Below are 22,996 nucleotides of genomic sequence, written 5' to 3' on the forward strand. Positions count from 1 at the left end.
ATGAGGATGGGCTGGCAATTTGGGATTTAGCCGACCAAATTGTATTCTTATTGGCTTAATACAAAATCATGGTACAACATGACAAAACATACCGGCTGGGGCGTTGCCTGGGTAAACAAGGCCCCGTTGTTTTCGCCACGGAACCAGGGCAAACAGCAAAAAGTCAGCTCCTGGAACAAATCTGAAAACACACTCCAACTCAACATCACCAGAGTTAAAGATCGGCACTATCAACATAAGAAGCCTGAATGGCAAAGAAATGGAGCTAGCTGAGGAATTAGATAAGTACCAGATCGACATAATAGGGGTAACTGAAACAAAAAAGACAAAAACTGGTGAGATCTTTCTGAGTAATAAATATAAAATGTCATATTCAGGCAATGACAATCAAGGAAAAGGTATTCAACACAAAATACGAGGCTAATCTTCTTGAATGGCAGGCAGTCTCAAGTAGAGTGATGTGGGCAAATATGAGAATGGGGAATTGGACAATGAGATTTATTTGTGCCTATAGTCCCACAGAAGACTCTACAAAAGTAGAAGTGGAGGAATTTTTTGATGCTTTAGAAAAAGCATCTGATACAATGAAAAAGGAAAAGTTGTTCTTTGTTGGGGATCTAAATAGCAGAGTAGGAAATGATTATCAGACATACAAAAATATGTTAGGAAAATTTGGAGAAAAGAGCAAAGCAAATAATAATGGCAAATACCTTTTGGATTTCTGCTCAGGACTTGGACTGGTTATTACTAACACCATGTTCCAACATAAAAATGTAGACAAATTCACATGGAGAGAAGAGGAAAGGAATAAGAAAAGGCTCATTGACTATGTTATTGTTGATAGTGATGTTTTCTCCCTGATGCAGGACACCAGAGGATTTGAAATTGGAAGTGACACTATTTAGTCTTGAGCAGGATAAAATTGAATTTCATATTGAAAAGAATAACATGTAAGAAAGTTTTAAAGAAAATAAAAGTTGAGCAGCTTTCAGATGTGAACTGAAGACTAAAATACACAAACATTATTCATGAAAAAATGAAAGAGTTTTAGAACAGCAACCAAACTTTGGAGATTCAGTGGCAAGCCTTGAAGAAAACACTGATTGATTCAGCCAGAGAGGCATGTGGTGAGGTTGTCCGCAAGGATAGAAAAATCAGAACTCCATGGTGAACACAGGAAGTTAAAGAGGCAGTGAAGGAAAAGAAGAAAGCATATTAAAAGTTCTTGTCAAATAAGTCAGCTTGTGCTCTTAGAGAATACAGAGACAAATGCAAGAATGCTAAACACTGTGTAAAACTAGCTAAACAAAAGTCATGGGAGGACTTTGGCCAGAATATAGAAAATAAATATCAAGAAGATGGCAAAATATCTGCAGGTTGTTGAAGAAGCTTAGGAATGGAGGAAAGAATGCTGTAAAAGGAGTTAGAGAGGATAAAGGTGACATGAAAACGGGAGAAAAGATATCCTTGAAGTATGGAGTAATTACTTTGAAAAACTGCTAAATGAAACAAGCAGTGATGACAGCACAGTGGTAAAAAACACTGACCAGGCATGCAGTGAGGAATACATATCCATACTTGAAGTAGAAAAAGCCATCAATGGCTTAAAATGTGGAAAGGCAGCAGGAGTAGATGATATTCGACCAAAAATGCTGAAGTAGGTGATATAAACGTCTTACAGTGGCTGCACTGCATAGTTCAGAAAGCCTGGACAGAGGGAGGAATTCCCAATGATTGGAGTAGAGCTCTAATAGTACCCATATATAAAAAGGGAAATAAAACTAAATGTGAGAATTGGAGGTATTTCCCTACTGAGTATTCCTGGCAAGATTTATGGAAGTATACTCGAGAAACGGTTGAGAAGAATTGTGGAAGAAAAGCTTGGTGAAGAACAAGCTGGATTCAGGCCAAACAGAGGCTGTCGGGATCAGATCTTCACTTTACGACAAATAGTTGTGAAAGCATGAGAATATAACAAAGATCTATATTTAAGTTTTGTCGATTTGGAAAAGGCATATGACAAGGTTCCAAGAGAGAAGCTATTCAGTACGCTACAGTTAAATGGTGTCAATGGAGCATTATATCAAGCAATACTTAGTCTTCATTTGAGTTGTAAGTCAGCAGTTAGAATTGAAAGAAGTACAGGAAGATGGTTTAATGTTAAATTTGGTGTTCAGACAAGGATGTACATTATCCCCTCTGTTATTCATTATCTATATGGATCACATTATGAAGGAAAGTGGTATTAAACATCATATCAAAATTGGAGATGTTAATGTCAGCTCTTTGCTTTATGCAGACGATATTATACTTCTAAATAAATCTGCTACAAGTCTGCAAGATTCCTTGACTAAATTGAATAACTGTTATAACGGATATAGTATGAAAGTCAGCAATAAAAAGACAAAGACAATGAAAATAGGCAGAATCTTTGAAAATGTCAACTGCATTGTGAATGGAGAACCTGTGGAACAAGTAAAAATTTCAGCTACCTAGGCACAATTTTTAGGGAAAATGGTAAATTAAATATGGAAATAGACAATAGAATGAACAAAGCGGGTATGGCAGGAAGTCAATTAAATAAATTCTTATGGAATAAGAGAGAAATTAGTCGATGCACTAAATTAGCTGTATACAAGACAGTGTTCAAAATCAGTTTTAACTTATGGATCTGAGAGCTGGGTCAGAAGTAAAACACATCTAATATGAGAGTCCTGTGAAAGATTAGAGGCATGAACAGATGGCATCAATGGCAATATCATATTAAAAACGAGGATGTTATGAAGAACTTGACGTTGTCAGCATCCAGGAATGCGTTAGCAGAGCTAATCTCAGGTGGCATGGTCACTTAAACAGAATGGGTGAGGAAAGATTAGCAAAACAAGTGTTCTGCCAGGTTGGCAGGAAAACGACCCAGAGGAAGACCAAGATATAGGTGGATTGATACGATACAAAGTGCCTTAGACGATAAAAATATTAAGATCTGATAATATTGGAATCTTGACATGTAACAGATTGATTTGGAGGAAAATTGTAGATAGGAAGTTAGTAATAATGCAAATTTTTCATGTATTACTATCATATCCTGTAACACCCCTTTGAGGGTACATGGCAGGAATTTGATGATGATGATAGTAATAAACTACAGAACTTATTAAAACAAAAATAGATCAATAACATCTGATATATTATCATAGCACAGCATTGCTTATAAATATAGCTGCTAATCTAGCTGCAACATTTCTTACATTGGATCCCCCATTCATTCTTTCAAGTCAAATGTAATTGAGCATCATATTACCATGATTGTAATATTTCTGCCTAACTATTTACATCTGGAAAGATCACTAAAATATCACTACGTGCTATACTAGCGATTTTCAGTTTGGCATGCTGAACAAGGTGCTAAAATTGTTAAAGCATACCATTAGTTTTTTAAGGAGAGATTTTATCATTTATAAAATGAGTATTAAGATTGTTCTTAAAAGTTTAATGCCAAAAATTTCAATCATTGTTATATTTAAAAATAATGTGTTGATCATAGATTTCAAAAGATTTATTTTTAAAATTTCTCTTCATATTATTATTAGAATTATTGAAATGAGATATTAAAAATCCCTGGTGAGTCTCTGACTCCATGGAAGTCAAATGTTAATTAAAAAAAATTCTATGATGTATTTCATTGGTCTTAAAAAAGCCCACCCCGTTTCTTTCTCTTTGTCACACACCATCTCTTTTTTCTAGCTTGCTTCCTGAGGTTTTGACAGACGTAGTTGTTGATTTTAGTCACTTCTGTTAACCTGGTGTGTTTGATCATCTAATAAATCTTTAAAATATCAGTTGAGATTTCTCACATAAATGTGAGTGTTTTGTGTGAAAGTGTCTTTTCAACTTTCCTGGAACCATAGCTTGATTTACCAGTTTCTCACCACAAGCAACATACTGATGTGGCTACTCTTCTCCAGATGAAATGAATCCAAACGACAAATAGTCATCATTATACTGGCATATGACAGTTTTATAGAACTAATCCTAACAGTACTACAGTATGTATGTTACTATCAGAAATAGCACCAACCACATTGATTCATTGTCATCATTTAACTTAAGTTTTCTTAATTATAAATTATCCATGTTTATCATCATAATGCTAATTACAGATATAGACCATATTGGTTGTTCTAGTCTCGTCTATCTCAGCGTTTCCCATACTTTTCCTACAACCGAACACTTTGCAAATCCTAAAATTTTAATGGAACACCTTGGTTAGTCGAGTATTATCATACTCATATTCATTGTAAAGCTAAGTGCACACTATCACCGAAGCGGGCTGTATCGCATCACAAAAATGCGACAGTGCATACTACAGGTGTGCCGGGCCACATCGCATCACATCGACCTTTCTTGTGACTGCACATTTCCTAGAACAGATACCTCTGTACTTCACTCATGCTTGGAGGTGTCGACAACCGCGCGTGGCTGTCAACCAGCGACTGAGTCAAGGGCAGTGTGCACTGGCTTTAATTCCACAGTCCTATAAACAGAGTGAGGAGCTCCTGATTTTCAAACATGTTTGAACTTGTTGCAGCATTTAAAACCATTCCACACTCATATTAATTGCGATAATTTTTCATGGAATCCTTATTCACTTTCTGCAGAACATAGTTTGCGAAACCCTGATCTATCTAATATCTTTTGAGGTCTACCTGGCATTCTCTTTCGAGTTGGTTTATATTTCATTCATTGTTTTAGGATATTGAGTGTTGGCCATTCAGTTTACATGTCCTATCCAATTTTGTTTGTAATTGTTTAGTTTTTCTTCTGATTTCATTTTTAGTTCTTTTAAAATATATTTATTCTTTTTTTTTTTTTGTCTAATGTATATTTTGCATTTCTTCTCATGAATCTGATTTCACTTGTTTTTATTCTTTGTTTATCTCGTTTGTTTTTTTGCCCAAATTTAGCTGCCATATAATGTAGGTACTGCTAATGTATTGTATATTTTCAAGTGTATAATATTTGGATTGAATGTTCTAGGTTAATTAACAGATTTATAGTATTCAAATTTTGAAGTTTTTAATATTGTTTTTTTTTTCTCCTTCATGTGATATTTCACATCTAAGATAATTTAAAGTATTTATCTGCTTTATTATTAATAACTATTTTACTTCTATTTACTTCATTTGTGGACAAACTCCAGTTTGTCCACAAAATGCCATTGTTTTAGTTTTATTTATGGATGTTTTCATTCCAAAATGTTCTATTATAATGTTCAAATTATATGTTGCTCTTTTTAAATTATCTTCCTTATCAGATATTATTAACTAATCAGCAAATAATAACGTATTTATTTTGTTATTCTGGGAAAATTCTATACCTGGATTATTTAAGGTGTTTCACTGTATTAATACTTCATTAATATAAATATTAAATGTTGGAGACAGAGGGCATCCCTATTCTTACTCCTTGGTTTATAGATTGTTTTTCAGACATATTTTTATTTATTTTTATTTCATTATCTTAGGTAAGGTAATCAGGCAGTTCTTGCAGAATGATTTGAATAGGCTGGAATTGTGGACATGGGAATATGGATGCCAGCTCAATGTCAGTAAATGTAAAGTCATGCACTTTGGTGTGATTAGATATCCAATGTCATGTTATATTGGTGGGATTATGCTAGAAGAAACTGATTAGGCTTAAGAATCTTGGAGTGTTAGTAGATAGGAAGTTGAAGTTCAGGGACCATGTATCAAAGATTGCAAATGCAACTCAAAATATAATTGCAATGCTGAACCGAACTTTGACTTGTAAAGATAAAGATATCATTTTTCCTCTTTACAAGGCCTTGATAAGACCTCACTTGGATTATTGTGCATAGGTCTAGTCTCCTGGTTTATGCTGTGATTCTGATACAGTGGAGGAGTGCAAAGAGTAATGCTAAAAATGACTAAACAAATGCTAAAAATCAGGAATTTGAAATACTGATTATGAAGACAGATTGAGAATTTGCAGGTACTAGCAAACAGGAAAAAGAGGGGCAATATCATTGAGCCTTACAAACTTCTGAAATGATCGTACAGAATTTCAGTTGATGGAATTTTTCATTTAATGGAGGGGTGGGAAAAGGACAAGAGGGCATCCTTGGAAACAGAACGAATGCTGCTAAGAAGGCGGTGAGGACTAGATTTTTCTCTCATGGAATGGTGTGTATTGGAATGAATTGCCATGGAATGTGTGTGTGTGCAAGTAATGTGAATGAATTCAAGAACAAGTATGATAGCTGGTGCGTGTAATATGTGGCCTTCCTTGATGAGTCCTTGACTCCCTGGAGGTCTCTTATTAATAATAATATAGCAATCTTTCACGTGATATCCTATCAGGTCTCTTGGCAAAGACATTTGATAGGATCATGATGTACCCATTCCCTTTTATTTGTAACATGATTCCTTTAGTAAGCCCATGCTGTTTCTTGCAAAGTATAGCTTGTCTGTCAGCCCATTTCTGTATTCAAGTTTTTACCAACGTCTCTAAAACCTTTACCACCACCATTGCACCAGCCTTATATAATGGGATTATCATACATTATTTCCATTCCTTTTAGTATCTTATCTGAGATGCAAATTATATAAACACATTAAGGGCTTAACCAACTCACCTGAACATTCCTTTAGCATATGTGTTAATATTCCATCTGTTCCCACTGCTGAATTCTTATCCAGGTTATACAACTCTAGAACCACCTTCTCTGTGCCTATATCTCTTCATCCAGTGTAATGGTGGGACTGTGTTGCATACACCAGGTTGATAGATCTTAGTGAAGTAAGTACTCATTATTTGAATAACTCATCTGCTTCTGAAATAAGCATACTGTTTCTGTTCAGTATAGCTGTTCTTCTACAGTCATTCTTTTACTTGCAGCATAATGATAAAATCATTTTGAGTTTCTTTTTAGCCTACATGGCAAGTTTCTTTTCACAATGCTCATATCTTTTCTGGTCTGCTTTTTATATATTTCAGAACTCCTCTCATCCTTTTCATGCTATTCCCTCCACATCATATTATGGAGCTCTTCCTTAATAGGGTTGCACAACCATTTTGCTCTCATCCTGTTTGTTCATCAAACTTTAGGGAAATGCATAATCTTTTCACAGCTTCCCATATGCTGTTGATATTCTTCCTATTACTATTAAATTATCAGCAAGTTGAGTATGAGGGAGCAGCATCCTGTAAGAGGACCTGTATGCCACATGGTTGTATACAGATCCTCTTACAGGATTCCTCTTAATCTGGAATATACATTTGTATATAGGTATTGCAAAGTTATAAGGAGTGAAACTGATGCCATGGCTTTCAGCTTGAGAATTTGAATAGGTTATTCAGACAAATGAATGAGTTGGCAGGTCATCATGGTAAGATTTTCTAATTTAGTAGGCAAGCATGGAGTGTTCTGTCTTTATCTCTTGTTATAGTAAGCAATCATAAAAACATCCATGTATAAACGTGAACAAAATATTGAGAAAACCAAGGAGTTGGTTGAAATTTAAAAGTGGTTACTTTATTGGCATATTAGTGGTAATCTTATTGCTGGAATTTCAAAGGTGAATTTATATTTTTCAGTAATTAAGATAACAATGTTATCTGGATAAATTGTAGTGGTTTTCTACTTTCTCAGTATTTGGCTTACTTATATGAAGCATTTAATACCACATCATCAGCATTAAACAGTGTTTATTTTTATGATGCCCCTTTCAGATGAAGTAGATAGAATATTTTACCCCCTCCCACATCCAAACACACTTTGGTTCAGCCATGTAAAATTATCAGAATTGCGATTTCAGCTGTCTCATTATTCTAAATTGTTTGAAATAGTGAGTTCTTTGGTTGATCTTCCTGAGATATGGGGTTAGAAAACTCAAATTTTCGAGAGAAAACTGGCTGAAAATAGGCCTAGAAGAAAGCACTCTAGTCTATGACCAGAATCAAACTTATATAATGGTCTTTCTTCTGGCTGTTTAATATTGTACCATAAACCACAAGACTGCACAGGCAACATTAAATTAAATTTTGCCATTGATACAACATATGTTCTAACTTGTTATTTTTAATTATTTTATTTATTTATTTTTTATTTTTTGAGACATGAAGTCATTAACTCTGACTGATCAGAAACCAAATTCGTTCATGTGATAAATGTAGAAATATTTATCGTTAAATTATCATCAAAGAGCAGTAAGTAAGCTTTGTGATGAATGAAAGTATTCACTGCTAAGAAAATTCAAGTTATTAACGTATAAAATATAAATTTAATGTATTTTGTAGTTTTTGAGACTGTCAAACTAGTTTGAAGATTGGGCATGTAATGTATTTTATAATATATACCCATTTGTCCAATAATAAACATGACTTTTACTTACAGGTATTCATCCATTAGCCAGAAAACTCAAAGCCTTTGTGCTTATATAGCAAAAGATGATTGAAACAAAAATAACCAAGTTAATTTCATCTAGATAAAAATCTACTTGATAGAGGAAAAAAGAAGTATGTAGGTTTCTCTTAACCAAGGAAATAACATTTGTAAGGAGAAGCAATTGGTTTTTCTTACAGAAATGCCAAGGGTGGTGAAGAAGTGGGAAATGTTCCCTGGCAGGAACAAATTTTGTTGTGATGGAAGAATCATGATGGCCCGCCAAACAGGAGTATTTTATTTCACTTTAGGATTGATTGTCATTACATGTACTCTCTTCTTCATATTTGAGTGAGTATGATTATATTTAATATTCAATAAACTTTAAGTATGTTAAACTCAAAAACATACAACATTTCATGAGCACTGTAAAATTGCTTTATTGGTCTTTATATGGTGAATCATGATTTTTCAATATTTTTTTCTCATCAAACAATATGTGGCTGTGTTGCAGTATAGCCTTAAAATAGTGCTAGTAACACAATAAAGAAATGTATCATACTTCATTTTACATATGGGGTTAATCTGACTTAAACAAAGTTAATCCTATGAGGTATATCCATATCTGGATACACTTCATAGGATTAACTCAGTTTCTAATAATCATTAATGCAGTTAGTTATAGTCCAAGTATTTGAATGATAAACTTTGTGGCACATTCAGGACACCTAGTGATCTTCTAAGTTATTATTATTTAGCAATTCAATGTTTTTAATGTTAACAATTGAATGAATTAATCTTCATGGCATATGACTTGTAGCTTGATTGGAGTTATGTAGCCTAATTTTGTCAGATAAGCTTTCCTGACCCCTGGTGAATTTCATACCCTAGTTACCATACCATGTATTCAGGTACTGTGTATTCAGCTCACCACTGTGAACTCTTTTTAAACACTGATAATCAAAATATGTTCTAAATGGCATGGAATTGCATGTACTCTTAAGATCTGTTCTGTATGCATTTTTGAACTCCACTGATATACTCAATTTATTCCAAAGATCATGTGTATTGTATGTAAGCTTTCCTACATTTGCAGTTTTTTGTGTTTTAAGTACTTTTTTTTTTTTAAATACTGTTTCTAGTGTTCTGTTTCAAATATTTTAATGCATTATTGAAACTATTCTTATAGAAACATTCATTCTGCATCTTTTTTGTCCCCTGCCAAAGCTTTAGGACTCCAGGAAACATGTCAAGATTATTCTAGAGAAGAATCAACTAGCTTTTTCCTTTCCACTGGTAGTTGTCCTGAAATTAGCTTGCTTTCAACATCTTCCTTAAAATGGGCTATATATATCTTTACTCTCACATTACTGTCCTTGTTATTCTCACTCCACTATTTCCAAAATAGTATATAAATTCATTAACACTCAGCTTCTACACTACCTGGAAACCTTTCATTTAATATATGATTGGCATGGCTGAATCCATACTGACAATCAGCAGGGGATCTTACTCACCAACATTTGGATGAATGCCATGGAAACATTTGGATGGAGAAACTCTAGTGGTTACTTGATATGTCTAAGGCACTTGATTGGATTGAGCACAAAACTCATTATGTGTGTTATTCATTATAATAAACACAATTAAGACTGGTTAAACAATAGATATTTCATTTCACGTATTGCAAAACTATCATCATTTTGCTAAAGTTGGACATGGAATAATAGTTGAAGAAGATATGGAAAATGGCTCTCCTTGTAATGAGATGTAGCCAAGTAATTAAAAAAAAATAATAATAATAAACTGCATAGTTTTTAATGATTTCCCAAAGTTTTGGCACAGGCAATATATCATTAAAGTTGAGATTAGAACAACAAAGAAGAGCTTCGGAACTTTCTTTAAAGAGACGCTTGTATTTGTGGGAACATCTGAGTAGAAAATTTAGTATCATTTCATTCCGAAGGATTTTGTGGCTATATTAGTAATCCTATGTTCTGCTGGACCCATTTTGTTGCATTTCTGGAGGGTAATATAAGATTGATATTCAAAAATGAATATAGAAAGAGATTGGCTTGTTTGTCTGAGGTAAAATAACTGGCAGTTACATGGTACTAAATACACTCCAGGTAGAAGTAGACATGGAATTTTATCTTTTGGAGATGGTATCATAGAGCTGATTGAATTACTAGGCTTGAAGGTGGTGGAGATATTAAACTTCAAAATGTAAGAAATGTGTTCTGAAATGCCTTCAGTGTATGGGATGGGAATTCTATGCAAGTCGTCTCTTTTAATAGAAGATGGAGAAAAACATTTGATAAATCTTTGATATAATGAGATAAGCCATGCTTTTGTTATGGAGCACACTATAATATAAAAACTTGGCTTATTTCATATCAGATTACAAAAAGCAACATGAACTGAACTAGAAGTTCAGAGACAATATAAAGTTTGATAAATCTTTTCTATTGTTTTGGCATTGTGATCATTGAGAATGGCTTATTTCTTTTAGAAGTAGATCAGATGGAGAACATAATGAGGTCTTGAAAGAAGGCTTTTAATAATACCATATTTTTGTGAGGAATGATGAGTAGAAGTATGGTGGATATACCAACCAGAGAAGGAAGGTTTATGAAAAACAGATGTTGACCATCCAATTCCTTTTTTATAAGGAGATCTAGGAAAGATATAGTCCCATTTGATTCTGTAATAGTTATTGTTTTGGTAAGAAGGCTTCTAGTTGTTAATGTGAATTATTCCAAACAGCAAAAACATCATCTATTAGAATGAATCCAATTTGGATTAAATATTGAAATTTTTTATGACATTAGGTTGATGATGAATAAAGTATTAAACTTTAATGGCCAAGTATTTCAACATGAAAATTGCAGGGCATCATCATCATTGGCATACATAATATAATGAAATGCAGGATAAAACACAAACCGTAGATTATTTCAGACACTGAGAGCTGCATGGTGGTGGTGGTGTAAATAGAACAATGCAAGTAGTTAACAGCAGACTGATTACAAAAAAAATTAAATTAATAATAAATGAATAAAATAATAATAAAAAATGACATCTGATCTAAATAAGACTTTCCCATGTTATATAAGTAAAGTGGATATTAGATCCAGCATTATTTCAAAGCCGAATGTAGAAACTATGAAAGTTTCATAAAAATAAGTTGACAGGGAGCTTACGGGAATACACTCACCGGCATTCGCGAGTTGCCTTAGTGCAGACCATATAGAAAACATAGGTGCTGCTCAAGCATCTGTATATTTGCTTTTTTTTTTCTTCTACTTTTTATGCTGTATTCTTTTATTAAAACACAAAATAACTGCTGTTCCTTGTAAAATTAAATGGCTGCTTCCTTAAATTTAAGGAACGTAACATTTTATTTTTGCATTTTCCTGTGGTTACATGGCTAGGTGAAGTATTATCATGCTTTTTCAGCCTTTTATAAAATCAGTTTTAATGAGTATTTTGCTAAACAAACTTTTGCAAAATATTCAGTATTCATTTATTTGGCCAAATCATGTGCTTCAACATATCTCCAATTAAAACAGTAATCCCACTTCTCTGTCTAGTTAAGTCTGTTTAAATACTTAAGAAACTTAATGTTAGCAAACAACTGAAACATCCACTTTCAAATCACATAAAATATCATGAATAGTATTGAGCCTTGAACAATCTCTAGCACACTATTGGTTCCTTTTTCTAGGACATCCCTTTCATAAATAACTTGCTGATATCTTTCTGGCAACCTCCTTACCCTTTGGTTAACCTCTTATCTATGTCTGTTAACTTGTCTGTATGGAGGCTGCAGGTTTTTCCCCGTTTGGCTGTTTTGAATGGACTAAAAAAAAACAAAAAAAACAGGTAAACTGGCCAGAAAAAAAATTAAGACATAATTTATTATTATTATTACCTGAGACCTCCAGGGAGTCAAGGACTCATTGAGGGAGACTATAAATCACCCAAACCAGCTGTCATACCTTCCCTTAAATTCATTCACATTAGATGCACTCACTACTCCTAAAGGCAAACTATTCCACTCATTGCTCCCTGGGAGAAAAACTTAGCTCTTACACTTTTCTTGACTGTGAACAAACTTTAACTTCATGGATGCCCCCTGTGTACCCCCCACCTTCCATATAACAAAAAATTTCATCAGATGATATCCTATAACAACCATTCAAAAGTTTATAGATCCCTATCATGTCACCCCCTCTTTCTCCTGTTAACCAGAGTTTGCAATCCACATACTTGCAATGTGTTCTCATAATCTAAATCCCATAATCCAGATATAATCTTTGTAACTCTTCTTTGCCCTTTCCATGGCTTCTTTATCCTCTTGGAACCTGGTAGACCAAATCTGCACACAATAATCCAAGTGTAGTCTTATAAAGAGGCAAAATGACTCCCTTATCCTTACATGTCATGGTTCGCTTCAACATCGCAATTATCCTCTGAGTTGTATTTGCAACTTTTGCTATGTGACCTTTAAGCTTGAAATTCCTATTCACCAATATGCCAAGATCCCTTGCCTCCTCAGTTTCTTATATCATACCCCTACTAATACAATATACTGCTGGAACTCTAATCACACCAAAGTGCATAACTTTGTATTTACTAACATTAAACTAATAGCCATTTTTGTTTGCCCAAATTTCCATCTTATTCAAATCATTTTGTTCAACCTATCTTATTCATATCATATTGTCAATCAATGTCACCGATTGGTGGCAAAATAGCCATATTCTTAACAGAGACCCCTTCTAATGCTATGAGCAAATCCAACACTCTTTGACCTCAAGTTCCTTTTTTCACATGCTGCTCGAGAAAGTTGTCTCACAACAATTCAATCCAACTCAGCTGTAACATTGTTATAAAATATGAGCAGTTTACTAAAACATGACCTTCCTATAGTAAGCCCATGCTGCCCCTTGCAGAGTAGCATGTTTGTCTACCCATTTCTGTATGAGAGTTCTTACCAACTTCTCTAAAATCTTCACTACCACACCAGAGATACTTATAGGTCCGTAGTTAAACACATTAGTTTTTGCACCACTCTTGTACTCTGGAACTATCATACATTACTTCCATTCTTATTTCACCATTCCTGGGCTGAGACTCAAGTTCATATTCATTCATTCTTTCTTTTGCTTGTGGCATAACGATAAAATTCTTTTGGATTGCCTTTAGCGTGTATGGCCAATTTCTTTTCATATTCCAATTTAGCTGCTTTCTGCACAATACACATTACTTTTCTGGCCTAAGCTTTATATATTTCATAACTCCTCTCACGATATTCTTTCTACATAGACTTCTTGTGGATCTCTTTCTTAATAAGGTTGCACATCCATTTCACTTCCAACCTATTTATTCTTTGAACACTAGGGATACATTCAGATACTGCCTTATTTAAGTACTTTTTCAAAGATTACCATTCATTGCTGACATTTTTCCCATTCAGTAACTGATACCATGGGACCAAAGATAGTATTCTCCTAAGTTGATCATAATTTCCAGCTTTGTAGTTCAGTCTGTAACCTGTTTTAATCGGAGCATTAATACAATTAGATACTTCCCAAGAAAGCACAGCATGATCAGTGTCACCAATTGGTGGCAAAATAGCTATATTCTTAACAGAGACCCCTTCTAATGCTATGAGCAAATCCAACACTCTTTGGCCTCTAGTTCCTTCTTTCACATGCTGCTCGAGAAAGTTGTCTCACAACAATTCAATAAATTCCTCTTCTTACTTATCATGAGATTTCTCTTCTTCCCAATCAATGTTTGGAAAATTAAAGTCACCCATAATGATCACTTGTTTGGTACCCATAAAGTTAAATTGGTGATGCATTTGCTGGATTTTGTAGCCTTCATTCTTTGGTTGTAATACTTATCTTTTTTTATATTTTTGCTTTCTAAAGTAGGATGTTACATGCTCATGTTGACTGTCATGGAGAATCTTATGCCTGTTGATCTAGTATCAAACATTCTCCTATATTAATGTTGTTATTCCACACAAATTATCCCTCTCCAATCCAGAACTTAGGTTTTGGGATGTTCTATAACTCAGTGAGGTATTTCCAATTACAGTATTTTTATTATTATTACCTGCACCTCCAAGGAGTCCACTCTGTTGACATGATATTACTATTACTATTATTACGGGCAACTCCAGGGAGTCATTGGACTCATCGAGGGAGGCCCCAAATCATATTCATCACAACTATTTGACATTCATACAGTATCTATCATACCTCGCCTTAAACTCATTCACTGTCACAGCATCCACCACAGACTCAGGGAGCGCATTCCACTCATTCACTACTCTAAAAGTAAAGAACCCAGCTCTAACACCTTTACTAACCACACTTTTGCCCAGTTTCCATGGATGTTCCCTAGTCCTCCCACAACCAGCCCTGTTCTCAAAAATATCTTCTGAATTAATTTTATAGAAACCCTTCAGTAATTTGAATGTCTCAATCATATCTCCCCTCCTCCGCCTATCAACCAATTTTTGCAACCCACAAATCCTCAACCTGTTCTCATATGGTTCATTCCACAGACCTGCTATCATCTTGGTCACTCGCCTCTGGATCCTCTCCACCTCCTCCCCATCAAGAAGAAACCTAGGTGACCAAATCTGAGCACAGTAGTCTAGATGGGGTCTTATCAAGGCTCGATACAGAGGAACAATAACCTGCTTGTCTCTGCTTGTCAACGTATTCTTCAGCAACCAAGTGATTTGATGAGCTGTTTTGGTCACTTTTGCAATGTGTCCCCTAAATTTCAATTCCTTATCTACCAACACTCTTAAATCTCATGCCTCATCAATTTCCTGGAGCACGGTTCCACCAATGCAGTAAACTGCTGCCAATCTTTTCACCCCAAAATGCATAACCTTACATTTTGCCACATTAAACTGACATCCATTCTCCTTAGCCCAGACCTCCAATCTATCCAAATCATCCTGCAAAATTTTGACGTCATCTGCATTCACTATTGCCCTACCCAACTTCGCATCATCCGCAAACAAATGAACTGTTCCTCTCAGATCATTTCCTATATCATTTATGAACAAATTAAACAGCAGCGGTCCAAGAACAGATCCTTGTGGCACACCACTAGTCACAGGCCGTCTTGTGGACTCTACTCCCGAGTAAACCACTCTCTGATATCTCTCCGTCAACCACCCTCCTATCCATCTCACCAACCCTATGTCCATTCCCATATGCTGCAATTTACTGATTAGAATTCCATGTGGAATCCTGTCAAAGGCCTTGGCAAGGTCCAGTAGAATCACCGTAAACCCAATTTTGCATTATGCATTTTTTTAAAATTTTTCTCTCTAAAGTCATGTGGTGACTCTTGCTTGTTCTGCTCACAATAATCAAGTAACATTTGTAAATTTCTCAGACCATGGTTATGAGATTTTTTTTCATCATTAAAGGAAAAAAAAACATTTTTTCATTTTTACATGCACATAAAAATACATTTATTGCATGTTTATGCAATTGTGTTTACTTAGAGCAACTCACAATAGATTTACTATTTACTGCATGAATTGATAAGTATAAATATAAGATTTTAAGAGCCACATGACCTACTGATGGTAGAATTGGCTGAATGAAACAAGCATTCTTTGTGCTTTTTATTTCTTTAGTTTTGCATAGGCTACTCAGTTGCTATAAATATTTTATTCTTTGAACTTTATTTTTTCTTACACATCAGCTGTCCCTTTCTAATGAAAGAAATTAGTCCAGCAATTCCAGCAGTTGCATCAGTTCTCTTCCTATTTGTTATGTCTGCATTATTACGAACCAGTTTCACAGACCCTGGAGTTATTCCTCGAGCATCTCCTGATGAAGCAGCTGATATAGAAAAACAAATAGGTTAGTTTATGCTATTGACACTTTATAGGTTTATTTTTTATATATATGCATTTTGTACATGGATATATAAAAGTTTACAAAGAACAAATTATAATATCTTGTATGAGTATTGTCAACAAGCTCATGAAATGCAGTTGTTATTAATAAGATTAACAGTGAACATCTGTTTATTATATTTGAGAACTAGTAGATGGCTATATAAAATAATATATTTGTTGATGGATTACATATACAGTAATTGACCATTTATTCAAATGAATTTGGAAATTGATTTTTTGTTTGCAAATTTGAAGGATCATTAGATTGAAGGAACGAAGCACCATTCCTGGGATTATTATTATTACAGGCAAATCCAAGGAGTTCTTAAACTCATTGAGGGAGGCCCTAAACATCAAGAACTATTCAGCATTCACACAGAATCTATCATATTTTGCTTTGAACTTATTCACCACTCTCCAAGTAAAAAACCTAGTTCTAACACTCTTACTCAATTTCCATGAATGGCCCCTAGTTCTCCCACCACTACCTGTTCTGAAAAATTTCCTCTGAATTAATCTTGTAAAAACCCCTCAGTAATTTGAATGCCTCAATCATATCACCTCTTTTCCACCTATCAACCAGTTTTTGTAACCCACAAATCTTCAACCTGTTCTCATAAAGTTCATTCCATAGACCACTACCATCTTGGTCATTCGCCTCTGGATCCTCTCTACCTCCTCCCCATCACCAAGAAACCCTGGTGCCCAGATCTATACACAGTAGTCAAGATGGGTCTTATCAGGGCTCAATAAAGAGGAACAATAGCCTGCTTGTCTCTGCTCATGAAAGTATTCCTCAGTAACCAAGTGATCTGATGAGCTGATTTAGCCCCTTTCGTTATGTGTCCCCCCCCCCCTAAACTCTAACTCCCTATCCACTAACACTCCCAAGTCTCTGGCTTCGTCAGTTTCTGGAGTATGGTTCCACCAATGTGGTACATGAGGTCCGACACAGAAAAAACGAGAACTGGGCCTGTATCTCTTTTTATTTAGCAAATTGAGAAAATTATGATCTCCTTCAAGTATTCAACACAAAATATGAGGCTAATCTTCTTGAATGGCAGGCAATCTCAAGTAGAGTGATGTGGGCAAATATGAGAATGGGGAACTGGACAATGAGACTTATTTATGGCTATGGTCCCACAGAAGGTTCTACTAAGGTAGAAGTGGTGGAATATTTTGAGGCTTTTGGAAAAAGCAACTGACACAATGAGAAATTAAAAGTTGGTCCTTGTTGGGGATCTAAATAGCAGAATAGGAAATGATTGTCAGACATACAAAAATATTTTGGGAAAATTTGGAGAAAAGAGCAAAGCTAATAATAATGGCAAATACCTGTTGGATTTCTGCTCAGGATGTGGACTGGTTATTACTAACACCATGTTCCAACATAAAAATGTGCACAAATTCACATGGAAAGAAGAGGCAAGGAATAAGAAAAAGTCTCATTGACTATGTTATTGTTGATAGTGATGTTTTCTCCCTGGTGCAGAACACCAGAGTGTATAGAGGATTTGAAATTGGAAGTGATCACTATTTAGTCTTGAGCAGGATAAAATTGAATTTCATATTTGAAAGATTAACATGTAAGAAAATTTCAAAGCGAATTCAAGTTGAGCAGCTCTCAGATGTGAACTGTAAACTAAAATACACAAACATGATTGAAGAAAAAATGAAAGAGTTTGAGAACAGCAACCAAACCTTTGAGGTTCGGTGGCAAGTCTTGAAAAAACTCATTGATTCAGCCAGAGAGGCATGTGGTGAGGTTGTCTGCAAGGATAGAAAAATCAGAACTCCATGGTGGACACAGGAAGTTAAAGAGGCAGTGAAGGAAAAAAAGAAATCATATCAAAAGTTCCTGGCAAATAAGTCAGCTTGTGCTCTTAGAGAATACAGAGACAAATGTAAGAAAGCTAAACTAGCTAAAGAAAGAAAGCTAGCTAAACAAAAGTAATGGGAAGACTCTGATAAGAACATAGAAAATAAATATCAAGAAGGTGGCAAGATATTCTGGATGTTGTTGAAGAAGCTCAGAAATGGAGGAAAGAGTGTTGTAAAAGGCATTAGAAATGCCTTTTATTTAAATTAAGGGGATATTAAATCTCACATTATTTCAAAGCCAAATAAGAAATTCAAAGATAGAAATCAAAGAGTTTCATGTCGAATATATAGCAAACTATAAAAGTTTTGGCAATTTATGGGAAATACTAAGAATAGTGATCAGAACTTTACCCAACTTTGCTGCGAATTGCCCTAGTATTGAACCATGTGTTTTAGCGTATACTACAATCTGTCGAAACTTTTATAGTTTTATATATATTCAGCATGAAACTCTTTGATTTCTATCTTTGAGTTTCGTATTCGGCTTTGAAATAATGTGGGATTTAATATCCCCTTAATTTAAATAATTTTACATCGCTGAAATGAAGCCTTTTGGCTCTTTATTTCAGTAATTAGAAATGCCTTTTACAACACTTTTGAAAACATGAAAGCTGGAGAAAAAGATATCCTTGAAGTATGGAGTAATTACTTCGAAAAATTGCTAAATGAAACAAACAGTGACAGCATAGTGGTAAAAAACACCGCAAGCCATCCATCTTATATAGATCCTTTCGCCCATTGAACTCACTCCACACGTCCACAAATTCCACACCACTCGTCATACATAACCCACGCATAAAGTCATTTTCAATTATGGCCCTCCTTTTAAACATTTCACTGTCATACCGTGGCAAAAGACTAATCATTCTAACTCTCTCACTGTTTTCTTTTGCTACCTCAAACAATTCATTCAGGTCCTCTGTCATTTCTTATCATTTGATGGCTTTTTCTACTTGAAGTAGAAAAAGCCATCAACGGCTTGAAATGTGGAAAAGCTGCAGGAGTAGATATTCGACCAGAAATGCTGAAGTATGGTGGTATAAAAGTCTTACAGTGGCTGCACTGCATAATTCAGAAAGCCTGGACAGAGAGACAAATTCCCAATGATTGGAGTAGAGCTCTCATAGTGCCCATATATAACAAGGGAAATAAAACTGAATGTGAGAATTACAGATGTATTTCCCTATTGAGTGTTCCTGGTAAAATTTATGCAAGTATACTTGAGAAACGGTTGAGAAGAATTGTGGAAGAAAAGCTTGGCGAAGAACAAGCTGGATTCAGGCCAAATAGAGGCTGTCGGGATCAGATCTTCACTTTATGACAAATAGTCAAGAAATCATGGGAACATAACAAAGATCTGTATTTAAGTTTTGTCAATCTGGAAAAAGCATATGATAAGGTGCCAAGAGAGAAGCTATTCAATACGCTACAGTTATATGGTGTCAATGGGGCATTATATCAAGCAATACTTACTCTTTGAGTTGTAAGTCAGCAGTTAGAATCGAAGGACGTACAGGAAGATGGTTTAATGTTAAATCTGGTGTGAGACAAAAATGTACATTATCCCTTCTGTTATTCATTGTCTATATGGATCACATTATGAAGGAAGTTAGTATTAAACCTGATATCAAAATTGGATATGTTAATGTCAGCTCTTTGCTTTATGCAGATGATATTATACTTCTAAATAAATCCGCTATGAGTCTGGAAAATTCCCTGACTGAATTGATAACTGTCGTAATAAATATGGTATTGAAAGTCAGCAATAACAAGACAAAGACAATTAAAATACGGAGAAGTATTGAAAATGTCAACTGTGTTGTGAATGGAAAGCCTGTGGAACAAGTAAAACATTTCAACTAGTTAGGCACAATTTAGTGAAGATGGTAAATTAAATATGGAAAGAGACAACAGAATCAATGAAGCTGGTATGGTAGGAAGTCAATTGAATAAATTCATATGGAATCAGAGAGAAATTAGTCGGAACATTAAATTAACTGTATACAACACGGTGTTCAAACCAGTTTTAACTTATGGATCTGAGAGCCAGGTCAGAAATAAAACACTTGACCAAAGACTAGAGACTGCAGATATGAGAGTCCTGAGAAAGATGAGGGGCATGAACAGGTGGCATCAATGGCAATATCATATTAAATATGAGGATATTAGGAAAGAACTTACATTGTCAGCATCCAGGAATGTGTTAGCAGAGCTAATCTCAGGTGGTATGGTCACTTAATGAAACACTGTGTAAACAGAATGGGAGAGGAAAGATTAGCAAAACAAGTGTTCTCTGCCAGGTTGGCAAGAAAACGACCCAGAGGAAGACCAAGATATAGGTAGAGTGATACGGTAAAAAGTACTTTCATTTTGAAAAGAATGACATGTAAGAAAGTTTTAAAGAGAATAAAAGTTGAGCAGCTCTCAGATGTGAACTGTAGACTAAAATACACAAATATTCATGAAAAAATGAGTTTGAGAACAGCAACCAAACCTTGGAGATTCAGTGCAAGCCTTGAAGAAAACACTGATTGATTCAGCCAGAGAGACATGTGGTGTGGTTGTCTGCAAGGATAGAAAAATCAGAACTCCATGGTGGACACAGGAAGTTAAAGGGGCAGTGAAGGAAAAGAAGAAAGCATATCAAAAGTTCCTGGCAAATAAGTCAGCTTTTGCTCTTAGAGAATACAGAGACAAATGCAAGAAAGCGAAACACTGTGTAAAACTAGCTAAACAAAAGTCAAAACAAAAATTTTCAGTATGGATTAACTCCCTCAAATTTTTTTCATGTATTTGGCACTTATTTCATTGTGCTTGTTTGATTTTTTCCACTCTGCATCTTTGGAGAGATCACTAAGGATCATTTTTGTAACTTTATAAAATATATAGCTTTAATTTGGTGAAACTTATATCTGGTTGAAATTTTTTCAATGTTTCATAACTTTATTAGTGCACATGAAGGTTATTGGGATGAACCAATGAGAGTAGAATAAAACAATTAATTATGCAATAAGTAAAATGTGATGGTGGTGCAGAAAAGCTTGGTCTGAAGTACCATTATGATTAGTTATTTTCAGGCATATATAATTATAATGTGGAATGCTGAAGTAAGTTATTTTCAAAAATTGGGAAAAAAATAAGTCATTTATATTTAAACTATGCTGTGATTGAGCTTCACAGTTCTCTCTGCATCCCTTTCCAAAAGATCACTTTTATGAATGGTTTTTGTTTTGTTCTAGTGAACACTGTGACCAGAAGAAACTGCATGCTGAACAAGACTTGCCTCATCAAGCAGCTGTCATCTTATATACTCTTGATCTTTTATTCATAATTCTGCATAAGTTACATGTAGATATGATTGAAAAATTATTTAATTAAGATAGATTAACTACAAATGATTTGATTCACATATTGTGGATTATCATCGGTGTTATGCTATTGGAAATTTAAAAAATGAAGCAACCATGAAAGTGTGTGGAGAATGGAATTTCTCCTTATATGCAGTTGTGAAAAAAAAATGTATATTTCTTAATAATTTCCCAGATTTTTGGCACAGAGAGTCCATCATGAAGATTATGATTTGGACAATGCAGAACGTTTTAGAACTTTCTTTAAAGAGATACTCATATTTATGGGAACATCTACATAGTTATTTGGCATCGTCCCAAAGGATCCTGTGACTAGTGTTTAAATAATCCCATGTTCTGCCAGACTCAGTTTGTTCCGTTTTTTAAAGATAATGAAGGATTGATGTTCAGAAGGATGTATAGAAACAGATCAGCCTATTTGCTCAAAGAGAATTACTTGCAGTTGCATGAGACTGAATAGTCTCCATGTAGCAGTAGAGGTGGAAATGTATCCTTTTGGAGATGGAATCATGGAGCTAATTGAATTAATAGGCTTGAAAGTTATGGAAATATTAAGCTTCTTTAGGATATGAGAAATGCACTCTGAAATGACTTTAATGTACAGGATGGTGATTTTCTTCCAATATCAATCATTTTTCTCCATCTGCTAATCTTTTCTGTTGTTCTGGAGCTGCAACTATTGAGAATGGCTTGTTTCTTTGCTTGTAAAAATTTCTTTTGGAAATAGATCAGATGGAGAACAGATAATGAGGTCTTGAAAGAAGGTGCTTAATAACATATTTTTGTGAGAATGGTGAGCCAAAGTATGAATAATATACTGACCAGAGAAGGAAGGTTCATGAAAAACTAGGTTACTTTAGTACATGGGATTGAACTTGATGTAATTTTTCAGGGATTTCCCATCTTGTTAGCAAATAATCCTGCTGCTATATTGTGTCACAAATTGGAGGGGATCCAATTTGTGATTTCACCAGTTTTACTATTGATTTGTGTATAATCAAAAGTAATGTTTGATTGTTTTTGTGAGAAAGAAGGTAGGACAGTTTTGATAACATCAAACAAACAAATTCTGGTCTAGCCTCATTCCATTGAAGACTGGTGTAAAGGTTGTGTTTAAATGAAAGGGGGACAGGACCTTGAAGATTGGAATGTTTGTGTACTGAAGTTTATCATGACTAAGAGGAATATTTATGTATAAGAATTAACAATAGAACAGTGCAAAGAGGAGATGGAGAAAACCATGCAGTAATTGAGGAAACAGCAAACTGGGACTGGTCTGTTTTGATTGCGGAGAGTGAAAGATAGACTATGGGATGGCAATTTACTGAGAAAGTATTAATACTAGACCAGATATTCCCCAAACACTTTCTTGGAAAATGTTAAGAGCAATAACAG

The 22,996-nt window shown here is 34.7% G+C and overlaps 1 protein-coding gene across 2 annotated transcripts in view; it reads left to right on the top strand.

Annotated features, from left to right (window-relative positions):
- The window catches only part of app (Palmitoyltransferase app), a 119,352-nt gene that overhangs the window by 20,426 nt on the left and 75,930 nt on the right, over positions 1–22,996 (top strand). For both annotated transcript variants that reach the window (XM_090403614.1, XM_090403613.1), the window contains exons 2-3: positions 8,417–8,755; positions 16,154–16,314. In XM_090403614.1, the coding sequence (XP_090259740.1) occupies positions 8,607–8,755; positions 16,154–16,314 (310 nt within the window). In that variant the 5' untranslated portion in view covers positions 8,417–8,606. The remainder of the gene's footprint in view (positions 1–8,416; positions 8,756–16,153; positions 16,315–22,996) is intronic.

Source organism: Typopeltis vanoorti, chromosome 14 (assembly GCF_054136105.1).
Source record: "Typopeltis vanoorti isolate ZY-2024b chromosome 14, IOZ_Tvanoo_1.0, whole genome shotgun sequence".
Taxonomy (NCBI): domain Eukaryota; kingdom Metazoa; phylum Arthropoda; class Arachnida; order Uropygi; family Thelyphonidae; genus Typopeltis; species Typopeltis vanoorti.